Source organism: Impatiens glandulifera, chromosome 5 (assembly GCF_907164915.1).
Source record: "Impatiens glandulifera chromosome 5, dImpGla2.1, whole genome shotgun sequence".
Classification (NCBI taxonomy): domain Eukaryota; kingdom Viridiplantae; phylum Streptophyta; class Magnoliopsida; order Ericales; family Balsaminaceae; genus Impatiens; species Impatiens glandulifera.
Genome location: NC_061866.1, coordinates 51,564,670 through 51,577,897, shown reverse-complemented (window position 1 = coordinate 51,577,897; position 13,228 = coordinate 51,564,670). Strand labels below are relative to the sequence as shown.

Sequence of the window (13,228 nt, the reverse complement as noted above, 5' to 3'; positions counted from 1 at the left end):
TTTGTATCTTTGATAATAAGAGAATCCAAAAAATGCCGAGGAGGATCACAATAACATTTTCCATCAAAACAAATCCCATAGAATAGGATCATATATCTTACACAGTGAATTCTCTCTTATTTGTTTCCAATGGAATGTTATTTTATCTAATATATATATAAAAAAAAACATAAATATTCAAAATCATTAAATAATAAAAAATATTTGAAAGTTGAGACGTTAACTTGGTTAAGCCCAACAAACACACTTCCTATAAAGCCCATTTAATAAAATAAAAAAAATATATATTATTAATTCTTTTTAAGCCTAAATAGATTTAGCAAAGTATTCTTTGTATTTCCATGCACACAAACTCAATAGTTTAGATTATATTTGTACTCCATGTATATAATCACAATATTTAAATAGAGATGTATTCACAAAATCTATAGTTTGAATGTTTTTAATATGTTATTAATTTAATATCTTTAAAGATAATTAGCTAGATTTTAAAAATTAATAATTTAATTTTAGATGTAATTTCTAAAATATATATCCATCATTTTTTAAATTACTCTAATATTCAAATATTTTCAATAATTATGTGTATTTAAATTTGAGTACATGCATTGACATAATTTTAATTAAAAAAAAATAAACAATAATTTATCATATGTAATAAGCTAATACAAACTTAATACCAAAATTATTTATATCTGTATAATGTATATAAAATATATACTCTATAGATTTAATATTAATAATTTATATTTTTCTTGTGATTGAGACAAAAATAATAATATATATATCCTAGAGGTGTAACATATATTTAAATAACAAATTCATGGGAATTCAAAATAATTAATTAACTAACTAAATACACAGAATCATTTGATTGCTTAGAAAACTAAAGACAAAATCTAAGGTTCATTGGAGAGATCAAATTTCTGTCGGAACTTAAATAAAGAAAGATCTCACTTACCCAAAAATTAAATAAAAGAAAGTAGTTATTTAGTTAGAAAAAATAAAATAAATAAATATGTAATTTTGAAACTCATTTCATTTGAAATTTTCTATAATTTTACTTAAAACTCAACTATAGCATCATATTTTTGTTACAAAAAAAAATATTCAATCTATCAATTAAAATACTAAAATAATTCAAATAATTAATTTTTTTATCAAACAATTTTTTAATTAAAAAACCCATTAAAACCTCTAAAATAATCAACCCTTTTGGATCTTGTTTCTTTTATTGGGTGTTTTTGGTCACGTTAAATAAAACCATTTTTTTTTTTGTTATTGAAATTAGGGCACAAGTGTTTCATTGTTTACATTATTTGTTCTTTCCCTCCCCTCCAAACTATTGTTGGTGGGACAAATAAAGGATGAATTGAATTGAGTGGGTTGTTGTTCCAACTATTATTATTATTATTAGTGTACTTGTAAAGCAATAAATTAAAATGGGACCAAAAATGTGTCATATTTCTCATTTAGCTTACTTAATTGAGAAATCATCTAAACATATATAAATATCAAATAAACACTGAAATTTAAATAAAAGGCAACCCCCAAAGTACATATTTATTAGTTACTAGGCCAAAACAAGAAAGAATACCTTAACTCAACCCCTAAAATACCTCAATAATTTTGTTAATCCGATAACTATAGTATAACACCCTATCATCATAAAAACATTTTCAAAAAGAATGAAACCCGTAAAACCATGTATTTTGGTCTATTAAGTCGATTCTTAAGATAAGTATATAGATTACTAAATGAAAGGTAATAGTCTTTAGAGAATCATTTTATGAAAGTCATGATCTATATGATGTAACTGCAGAAGAAGCATGATGACAATTAATAATTTAATAGGTAAAAGGAATGCAGAAATGAATCCTTTGCATAAGATCTTCAATCATTTCTCTCTTGAATATCAAATAAATTAATCCAACAAATCTTAGAACTCTGATCCTAGTTAGCTATAGTATTGATTACTGATCAGTTGCTTTATAGAAAGCTAACCTCATACTTTGTACATCAATCTGGATGGATCTCTTTCTCTGTTACAGCCTGCAAAAGTTCTAGATGATTCCATGCATCAAAAAGCTCCTTTTCCTTCCATGGCGGAAATCTCTATAGCTAGTCTCAAGTAATCGTTACATTTGATCTACCTCTATACAGAAGAACAAAGAGACAAAGAAGACAATTCAATTGATTTTTTCAAAACAAGGAATTAATTCAGTAGTGTTTTAATTTTGTACCTCTTTACTTTGAACTGTACGACCTCTTGCAGTGAAGAATGGCGCTCTGTATTCCATCATCATGCTGTATTTGCAGAGAATAATCGTCCTTCTTTTGTACCACGGCCGCCGCCGCCGGTCGATCTCGATCTCGATCTCCTTGTTTCTCCACCGCCGATTTCAATGTCGTCTTATCGGTGAACCTCTTCAGATAAAGCGGATTTAATATCTTCGAATAAGAAGATCGATTCGACGACGAGGTTCCACTAATTCCATCCCTAACTTGAGATTTATCTCTCCAGCTGTTGACTCGTGAAATGAAAGATATAATCGGAATCTCTTCGACTCTACATTTAATAGCGAAACCTCCCTTACTCTGTTCTGAATCTGACCTCCGTTGATTGTAACGATTCGGAGTCGCTGCCGCCGCCGCCGAAGAAGAAGTGGAAGTAGAATAGTCATCGTTAGAGATCGCATTCGATTTTGACTTCTTAAACAACATTAAGACTCGGAACTTTGGCGACGACTTGAAGAACGGAATTGTTGACCGCGACTTCTTCTGATTATCGTTGATTCTTTTGGAATCGGTATTTTTAGCGGAAACGTATTTTTCCTTTTTGTCGTCGTAATCTGCAACTGTAAATTCAAAATCGATGAAAGAGTCATCGCCGCCGGCATACACATCGTCGTATACAGTATGAGGTTTATCGATCCGAGATATAAGCTTCGATGGATTTGTTAGTGAATGAGCGTCTTCTCCGGTGAGTTCTTCGCCGCCGGTAGACCGCCAGAATTTTAAAAAGCTAAATACGTCCATTGTTGGGAGCGCCAGTTTGCTGTTCGGCAAAAGTTGTTATGAACCGTATAGAGAGAAAGAGAAAAAGAAGTGAAGAAAACGTGTTTCCCTTACGCGGTATAAATAGAGCTGGTATTTTTCATTTAAATTTGGTTACAAAAACTATATTTTATTCAAATTAAAAGTCATATATATATTTATAATATGTCCAGTTTTATAATAAAATTAGTTGGATGGGATTAGGACTCCAATTAAAATTTTTGGACTTCCTTTTTTAATTTTACATACAATTTATTTAAGCGATTTTAAACTTTTTAAACTCCGTCAACTTATTATCTACTTAACATTTATAAATAAATAAAATATTAATATTATTAATTTAACTATCAAATTTTAGCGAATTAAGAGTTTTGACTATCAAATTTCATAAAATTCAGTAGTTTAAACTCAAAACTCTTCGTTCACTAAAACTCTCCATTCACCGAAATTCGATAATTAAATTAGTGATATTAATATTTTTTTTATTTTTTTATAAATGTCACGTAAATAATAAATTAACAGTGTTTAAAAACGTTAATTCAAAACCTTATTTTATATAATGAGTCACAAATTTAAAGTTTGAAAGAAAAATATATATATTGAAAATAATTATAGAGTTAATTGATAGTTTTTTAAGAAGTTTATGAAGGAATGTATCATTTTGTATGTTATAAAATCTTATTTTTATCTAAATTTTTATTATTTGGATTAAAATTCACTTTATAATTTATTCTAAAATTCAATTCAAATTTTATTAAGGAAAGATTTTTATTTCTATGAATCATGATACAATCATAATAATAAGAAAAGTGGTATGATAATAACTTTATTTTATCAAATTAAAATGTGATTTTTTTATTAAGTTAAATTTTATTAGGAAGACAATCTATCATAATAATGACCCATTTAAATTTTAAGAATTAGGTAAAAATTATTTTCATCAAAACTTTATTACAAGGTAATGTTATTTTTTGTTTGAAAACTTTGTAAACAATCTATTCTAAATTTGTATATGATAAAAAGAAATTAAGAATTTAAATAGATAAAAGCAAAATACATTTTAACATCTTCTATTTAAGAAATATTTTTTTTATTTTTTTTATAATTTACTAATAATATTTTGATTATTTTTTAATAATTATTGTTATAATAATAATCTATCTTAATTATTGTCTTTAAATGGAGTTCTGTAAATATTAATTATAATAGTCTCATTATTAAATAAAATAAGAATATTAATAAATCTAGAGATCACGATGAATTAAGAATATTAATAAAATATAGAGTTCAAAATGATTTAAGAATATTGCTAAAATTAAGAAAATAAGTTATTGATTTTTTATTACTATAATCTATAGTTCAAAATGATATTATAAATTATTAGTAAAGTGGTAACAAATAACAAAAGAAATGTTTAATTTTTTTTTTTTAAAAAAAAGGGCTCCAGTCTAGCACAAGAAATTATATATACCCCATAAGTTATGTTTGTTTAGAATTCTCACCCAAAGTTAAAAATACTACTTTCTTTTTTATAATAATATTTATGATTTTATTTGATAGGTAATTGAAGATGAAATTTGAACTAATCAAATCGATTAATCTGAATTTATAACCTATTAAACTGAATAATTATTCATCCATTGAAGTTTTTAGAAATTATTTTTAACAATATGGATAATATTTTAATGAAAATTTAACTTAATTGAACTGTTTTCCCATTTTATTATTTTTTATGTTTTTCATATAATTTTATATATTCAATTCATTTATTTATTATTTGGTTAGTTAAGAATTATTTTAAATATATTTGAATGAGAGAATCATTTGATCATTTTTAAATTCATTAAATAAAATGTTTATTTAAAAAAATATTAATTATATATTATTATTATATATATAATTAATTAAAAATAATAATAAATTAATTAAACTTTAAAATATGACATAGTTAAAAAATATTTATTTAAAAAAATAATATTACATCTTTTGAATTTATAAATATAAATTTAAGTATTTATGTAAAATCAATGAACAACCGAGAATGATAATATATGGGCGGATGTAAAATCAATTAACTAAAGATAGCCGAGAAGGATAGTATATAGACGAGAAGGATAACATATGGGCGGAGAATGTATTTACTATAGACGAGAAGGATAATATATGGGCGGAGGTTTCTTTTACTATAATTCCGTTCGGTTTCGAAGAATCTCTTAATAACACTGTCATATCATATTTTCTAAAAATAAAAATTATTTGATAAAATTATATAAACGAATTTTATAATATTATATATATTGTAATATATTAAAAATTTATATTATTATTAAAAAATAAATTTAAAACTCTTATAAAATATGAAAAATAAATAAATTGATGTTATATATTTAAGTGTCAGGACACGACAGAGTCAGAATGAAATCGAAACGGGACACAAATATCATTTCCATAACCAGACATTTCTAAAACCAGACATTTCGGATTGAAAATTGTTGGATGGATTATAATTGTAATCTTGAAGTCTATATAAACAATGTATAATAACTCAACATCACTATTTAGAAACACTTTTTTTTTATCTAGATTAGTAAAAATGAAAAGAGATTTAATTTGTAAATATGGAATAGACTAATTTAAAAACCATGTTTTTTTCAAATAATTCTCATTTGGTTGAGAAATCTGAGAAATAAATAATACAATGATCAAAGTAGTTGAAAATCCACAAGAGGCAAACCAACCAACCAACCAACCAACACAATACCAATCTACCAAACAGACATGATGAAGACACAGCAACATGAATTTGGTAGTTAAAGATATTGTATGTCTCTTCCAGTCTTTCTTCTGCCATTGTTACTGTTTTTTTACTTCATCTCCATAGAGCTCCTCAAATTATCAGTGTCCCAGCTCCAATGGAAGTTATTCCTAATCTTGCAGCTAATAACATCATTCCAAACAAGGCCTTATCCTTGTTAGCTTTCTCTGGTTCTACCCACTGAAAAAATAATAACACTAATCATGAATACAAGTTCATAAGCCTAATTTTGCGCAGAAACATACTTTAGTATTAAGTGATCAAGAAAAAGCAACCAGCAAATTCATCAATATGGCAAGCTTTCAGATTGCAGTTAACAATAAAACAAGACAAGTGCTTTCAAATTAGTCTCTCTTAACAACAAATATTAAAAAAAAAAGAAGAAGAAAAAGACAAGTGGGTGGTATTTTTATTTTATTTTAAGAAGCTAGCGCGACCTGACCTGACCTGACCAGCTCCTCTAACGGGTAGCAATGAGAAGACAGTAAAGATAGAATATATGTACCTATATATATTTTGCATCTGCAAATATGCAAAACTGGTTGGGAACATCCATAGGCAGGTCTTCAACAGTAACATCTTCCAAGAATCAACTTTCTGTATATGCATAGAAGAGGGAGGGGAATATCACCCTCGAAACTCCCATTGACGATCAAAGAAACTGCCAAACAAGAAGATATCGCAGACTCAAGACTTGCAGAAAGAAAGCAACAAAGATAATTGTGAAGTTATGAAACATGACTAAGAATGTCAATTTGCCAAGTGATTTGTGATTCTTGTCTACTTAACAACAAACAACTTGCTCAAATTTAAACAGAAAGACCAACAAATGGAAGCAACGGTTACTCAGGCAAGATATTGATGGCAGCAATTGAAAAGACTATTACATCAGCAAGCAGAAGAACAAATGCTGCATTTATCTCACAGGATCAGCCTGGGAATAAAAATCTAGGGCATCTTTGAAATATCTGACAAAGATAACAATTTCATGGCTCTCATAATTCTTGGGGGACTTCAACTACTGAAATGCATCAAAATCTAGCAGTCTATGATAGTCAAATAAGTAAGCAATTCATAGTAAAACATGTAAAAGAGTTTTTTTACTGCAGAAATGTTGGGAACTCCAATAACTATGAAAGAAGTTATCTTAAAAATAAGAAAACATACATCATACATGGTTAATTATGAGCACGAGACAAATATAAGATGGAGACCTGATTCTGTATAGGAATTAGAAAACGATAGCAGTCGAACTTACTTGAAAATGGATTAACTGTAGCGAACCAGGTGTTTAAGTAACCAATACCACCTGCTGCATGCCAATCCAACCAATTTAGCATGATATACCTCTTTAACATCTCCTATAACCCTATACTGAAAGGGCACCCAGTTAACTTTGAAAAGAGATGATATTTTGTCACTTTAAGATCTCTTGTATCCCATTAACTTTGAAAGGAGATGAATATATTGGCCCTTTTCTACCATTTGTCTTATTATACTATGAGCTTCAGAATGTTTTCCAGCATTACGCAAGTTATTAACTAAAGTGCTGTACACAAAAAAGTTCGGATAACAGCCTCTAGACTCCATCTCTTTTAACATCGAGCATGCCTCATCAAACTTTTGATCCAAGCAAAGCCCACGGATCATTGAATTGTAGGTAAACACATTGGGCATCTTCCCCTTCAGTATCATCTCATTAAAAAGTCCCTGAGCTTTTTCAAGATCTCCGGCTGCAATATATCCATTGATCATCACAGTATAACAAACCACATCAGGCACGCATCCATGTTTGATCATCTCCCCAAAAAAATGTACGCAAGCTTCCATGTTTCCTGCTCGACTGAGACCATCTATTAATGTTGTGAAGTGAAGAACACACGGAGTAACACCCATTTCCTTCATGTGGTTCAAAAGGTTAAGTGCTGCAAGCGGTTTGTCCCCTTTTCCAATAACATGAAGAAGGAGGTTAAACGTAAAGAAATCTGGTTCAAAGCCATTTTTACCCATTTCATCTAATAATTTATGAAATTGATCTAGCTTTCCCAGTCTATACTTTGTGCACATAAGAATGTTGTAGGTCAAAATATCAGCAGAATGACCATCAGTTAACATTTGTTCATAAACCCACTCAATCAACTTATACTGATTTAGAACTAATAAGCAATGTAAAATTGCATTGAATGAATGCTTGAATGGCCTATAGCTAAATGTCTTTGATTTTATAAACCTTTCTACTACATTTTTGGCTAAGCCTGCCTTCCCACAACTACATAACAAAATATTCAATGTTCTTGCAGTAGTTGGATATCCACTATCGATCATCTTATCCACAAGTCTCCACATAGCCTTAAATTCTTCAGCATCTGCAAAAATCTTCATTATCAAATGATATGTTCTAGCTGTGTGCCTGTAGTGCTCTTGTTGACCGGACCATACAAAAAACTTGTAAGCCAATTTTGCCGACCGGTCTTTATTCACAAAGTTTACAGATTTTATAATCTCTAAGAGAACTCTCCCAACAAGAAGAGCAGAAACCCTTAACTTCAGTTCACTTAAAGCAGCCCTTGTGTCAAAGCCAGGACCATCTTGTGAAAGTATATCGAGCACCCTTTTAGCATCAAAACTCGTATGATCAATAAATTTTTGTCTCACAGAAACATTTCCCTGCATATTGATTGCATTGTCATTTTCAACTCCGGAACAGCCAAGTGAATCATCCAGATTAAGTGTCCCCTCTGTAGACCTAGAATCTGTAATTGATCGTCTCCAACTCTCAATCAAAGATTCATCAATAGATATGTATTCATCATTTGATCCATTTCTATGAAAGGCACGGATGCACAACAAACTAGATAAACTGTAAATACGAGAAAATCTTTGAACTAACTTTTGGCTAAATGAGCCAATGTAGTGCATTATTAGGGCCACCAACAGAACAGGAAGTCTACACCACTGTATAACGTCATTACACCATTTGATATCCAAGATGAAGTTGCCACAACTTTGATCCTCCAAGAGTGCCCTCAATCAGGACGCCAAATAAGACCTCCGCACAAACTTTATTAGTAAGATCAAAGCACCTCAACCCACTTAGAAACTTGCCAACAAGGAACTAGACACCACTCTTTTGAAACAAATCAATCAATATGTGATCTCGATCCAAACACCTGGCAACAAACTCCCACTATTAGAATAATGAACCCATCATAGCTCATACACTCAAATAAGAGAGCCAATAATCAATCCAATGAACTACTATGGTCCCAACACCACTTTAATCTCTTACATTCACACTAGATTGCAAAGAACAGATTCAATTGAAGCTTGGAAGAATCTGCAACTCATAAACTCTAGTTTCTTCTTCGTTGTTATAATTAGTCAGAAACGTGTTAATTCTATGTTAAGTTGTGAACTTACCAGAAAATCAAACACATATAGACGCATAACACATTTAAAGAAAAGCATCCTTTCAACAAATGAAGCTGATGTCAATATATTACAGTGTCTGTCATTCTCAAAATGATAAGTTTCCTATTATCTGTTTAATCATACTCCTCTAGATAAATACTAATCATACATAATAAAGCTTCAAATTTTCAATCGATCATAAACAAATTCAACATTGTGATGCAACTATATATGAACAAGTATTCATATTGAACTAGAGTAAATTGAAATTTACAAGGACATGCATCCGCTACGGCCCACGGCTAACAGCTCAGAGAACAGGCGATGCCGCCGCAAAGAGACATGGAGAGAAATGAGGAAACCGTACAAAACTGAAATGTCTTACCGATTTCCGGAGGCGGAGTTTTCCGATGGATGAGCCGCCGGCGAAGATAGAGAGAGAGAGAGAGAGAGAGCTGCTGTAGTTTGAGCTCGGAAGAAGGGCAACATAGCCATGGTTGTCTGCGTTAAAAAACTAAAATAATTTCTGATTTACCCTTATTGGAAATTATTTTAAATTTACCCTTAAGCTTTCAGTATCTGCTCGATTTTATTCATGAACTTTATTTCCACTATTCTTTATGAGGAATGATAGAGTAAGGGAATTTAGTGAGGGAATTTGGTGAGGGAATGACGTGGCATCACCTTCATTGGTTAAAAATGTAAAAGTGAGAGGAAAGAGAGAAAATAGAGAAATTATTTGATTTTTTCAGCGAATAAGATTATGCCACATAATTCCCTCACCAAATTCCCTCACCAAATTCCCTCACCTAATCATTTCTCATTCTTTATATACATGAAAATGTAATTTCAAAATTATAAAATAAGAACTTAAAAGAAAAAAAAAAAGATGATCAAAATAATAAAAATAACTAGTATTAACGTGACTCTGATTGTATGCCGACAGTAGTTGGACTACAAATGAAATATTATTTGATTTAATAAAACACTCAAATAATTTTAAAACTTCAATAGTGAAAATGTTGAAATTGTAAACAAAATAATTAAAAATTTATTGAATCATGAAATATAAATTTATTCATTTTTTTTTTAAGTATGACTCAAAGTTGAACTAGTAACAGTTTGGTTTCAAATATATATTTATTAAGTATACAATATTTATTAATTAAAAATTATATAATTTTATTAAAATATAAGAAATGAACATTTATTAACACACATGTAAATTAAACACCCATGTCAAATTAATCATTAATTATTTATTCATCTTGATCAAGGTAAAGATTCTTAAATATCAATCATATACACAAATAAAATTAAATTCATTATTAGTAAATGGAAAGATTAACTATTTTAATTTGTGACTGATCTACTACTGAAAAGTTAATAAAATGACTTAACTCTATAAAGACTTAATGCAACATTTTTTGTGTTTATTACTTTATCGTATTCTTTCATTATTTTATATAAGTCTATGTCATTACTTAACTAGTTTATCTATATGATTTAAATGATTTTAATGTGAGTTAGGCTTCATTTAGGTTTTAATAACTAGTTTTGAAGCTTGTTTCTAAATTTTAAAGAACAAATAAATAAATAAAAAGTAATCTCATGTAAAACTAATTACATCTTAAATCGACTCTTACCATTGGATTACCTGGTAGATCAACAAGTAACAAGGATTAATACCACAAATTTTAGATGGTTCAAAATATTCATTTAAATAAGTAAAAAATGTAAACCACAAATCAAACAACATCAACAAGAAGGTCAAAATAGAAACAAAATCAAACTAATAAACATAATAAAATCCCAATAAATTGTTGAAAACTATAAAATATAACTTAAAGTGAGACAACACAAATTATCTTTTTTTTTTCTTAACTCATATTCATGGGTTGTGCAAATTTGTGCTACCTTCTTAAATAAAAAAAGTATATAAACAAATATTTATTCAATTGTAAATTATTTTAATAATATACTTTGTGAGTTTCACCATTTCATTTTTTTTTTATTTAATACCAAGTTGTAACCCCTATTACAATATTTTATATATGTATAATTTACTTTATTTAATAATATTTGAAGTTACTTAGAAAAAATGTTTTAAAGAATATTTTATTATTTTTTTTTTTAAAACTCAATTCCAATCATGAATCCATTGTGTCATAATAGTGTCATTATAAGTTGGTTGTATCCATCACTAACTCCAAATTTCATCTAAATTTTCTATTAGGAAGTATGGTCATGTTTGGGTTGTTGTAAGTAAAAAAATAATTTTATTCTTATTTTTTATTTTATTATATATATATTTTATGTTAGATTAATTAAATATAATAATTATGTATTATAATTAATAAAATGATTTAATTTAATCAGTTAAATGTCATATTTTTACATGAAGTTCAAACCTTGTTATTCCATTTTGTTGCCTTACATAAACAAATAAAAGCACACATCACTACTTTTATATTATTATAAATTTTAATATAAACAAATTTTTTAATACTCATATTACATAAAAATAACTCTATACACAAAAAGCCCAAGTTTATATTAATATTTCATAGTCAGATAGAAAACATTTACATAGACACGTGGCCCTAAGATGCTGGAAAATGTCGTCATCCTGTTGCCCATAAATAATTCAACATCTAAGCTGACCAAAATAAAAAATAAACCTTCTAGATATATTCAAATTAAAATAACTTTGAGAAAAATAAAATAATATAATTTTATGTGAAAAATTAGACGAAAATTCTTGTAACATCACATAATTTTTTTAGTAAAATAAGACATAAAAACAAAAATGATGTTGATTATTTTCTTGGGGTTTTGAATAGTTTATTCATATTTTCTTATAATTGAAATGTTATTTTATTTCTATTTTACTATTTTGAGTTTTTAAATGGTCAACAAAAAAAACTTCTAAGTAATTATGTATTATTTATAATAATATTGTCCATTTTGATTTTGGAGAATTTTAACGTATTTTAAAGTTTTGTATTTGAAGTGAAAATAATATTTCAATACTACAAATCTCATAGCATTGTAAATTGAAATTTGAGAATATATTAGCTTACTTTAAATAATATATATATATATATATCTTTTAAAATGAAAAATATATAGTATAATTTAAAATTTATGGCTAAAATTGAAGATATAAGTTAAGGGAAGATGTTTCTTTTTATGTGAATCAACATTTCAATGTGTTTTCATGATTGTTTATTTATTTATTATTTTCAAATAGTTATTTTTTAAGTTATAAACTAACACCTATACAAAAATGAAACATGCATGCTAATAAGAATATCTTCACATTATAGACAAAAAAAAACACTTGAATTGTTGGTTAAATTTAGTATAATTTATTTGAATTATTTTTCAGTTGATTAAATTAAACAAGTGGATAAATAAGAATGCTACATTTTTAAAATGTAAGCAAATAAGATTTTATAATAAAAACAAGTTTTAATATGCAATTTTTTATTTATATAAATTATGATCCAAAAATATATTTAGTAGGATTGTAAAAATGAAATAATTTATAAATAAATCTGAATTATAATTTAAAAAAAAAATGAATTATAATATTAAATATATATAATAGTTTTAATGATAAGAGTAGATGATAACAGGAAAAATAACTTATTTGAAAAAACATTCTAGTACATTTGATGATCTTTTAGCATTGGAGGGTGTCATATTTTTATTTTCAACACTTAAATTTGAGTTGGTGTTGTATTTTGTTTGATACGTCATTTTATTTAGCCGAATCAAATTTTTTATCTCGGATTTTGTGATATGAATAATTCTCTTAATCTTTGGTGGATCGTTTGATGCTCATATTCTCCGATTGTGTTAGTGATGCTTTCTCGAGTTCGTGTCTGTCCTATTTTTAGCAACAAAAGAAATGAAGTTATTGAATCTGAAGTTATTTTA

The 13,228-nt window shown here is 27.6% G+C and overlaps 2 protein-coding genes across 2 annotated transcripts; both read right to left on the bottom strand.

The window, feature by feature from the left end:
• Positions 1-1,817: 1,817 nt before the first annotated feature.
• LOC124940395 (membrane-associated kinase regulator 5-like) lies at positions 1,818-3,099 on the bottom strand. Its single transcript, XM_047480909.1, has 2 exons — positions 2,244-3,099; positions 1,818-2,155 (listed from the first exon to the last, which is right to left on the bottom strand). Exon 1 carries the CDS (start codon positions 3,037-3,039, stop codon positions 2,248-2,250), a length of 792 nt encoding a protein of 263 aa, XP_047336865.1. The 5' UTR covers positions 3,040-3,099; the 3' UTR covers positions 1,818-2,155; positions 2,244-2,247.
• Positions 3,100-5,693: 2,594 nt separating this feature from the next.
• On the bottom strand, positions 5,694-9,218 carry LOC124940571 (pentatricopeptide repeat-containing protein At1g55630-like). The gene is made up of 3 exons (XM_047481095.1): positions 7,131-9,218; positions 6,378-6,533; positions 5,694-6,052 (listed from the first exon to the last, which is right to left on the bottom strand). Exon 1 carries the CDS (start codon positions 8,789-8,791, stop codon positions 7,295-7,297), a length of 1,497 nt encoding a protein of 498 aa, XP_047337051.1. The 5' UTR covers positions 8,792-9,218; the 3' UTR covers positions 5,694-6,052; positions 6,378-6,533; positions 7,131-7,294.
• Between the last annotated feature and the right edge of the window lie 4,010 nt (positions 9,219-13,228).

Excerpts from the sequence above, each read along its gene's own strand:
- LOC124940395 (XM_047480909.1), bottom strand. The coding sequence starts at position 3,039 with ATGGACGTATTTAGCTTTTTAAAATTCTGGCGGTCTACCGGCGGCGAA.
- LOC124940571 (XM_047481095.1), bottom strand. The coding sequence starts at position 8,791 with ATGCACTACATTGGCTCATTTAGCCAAAAGTTAGTTCAAAGATTTTCT.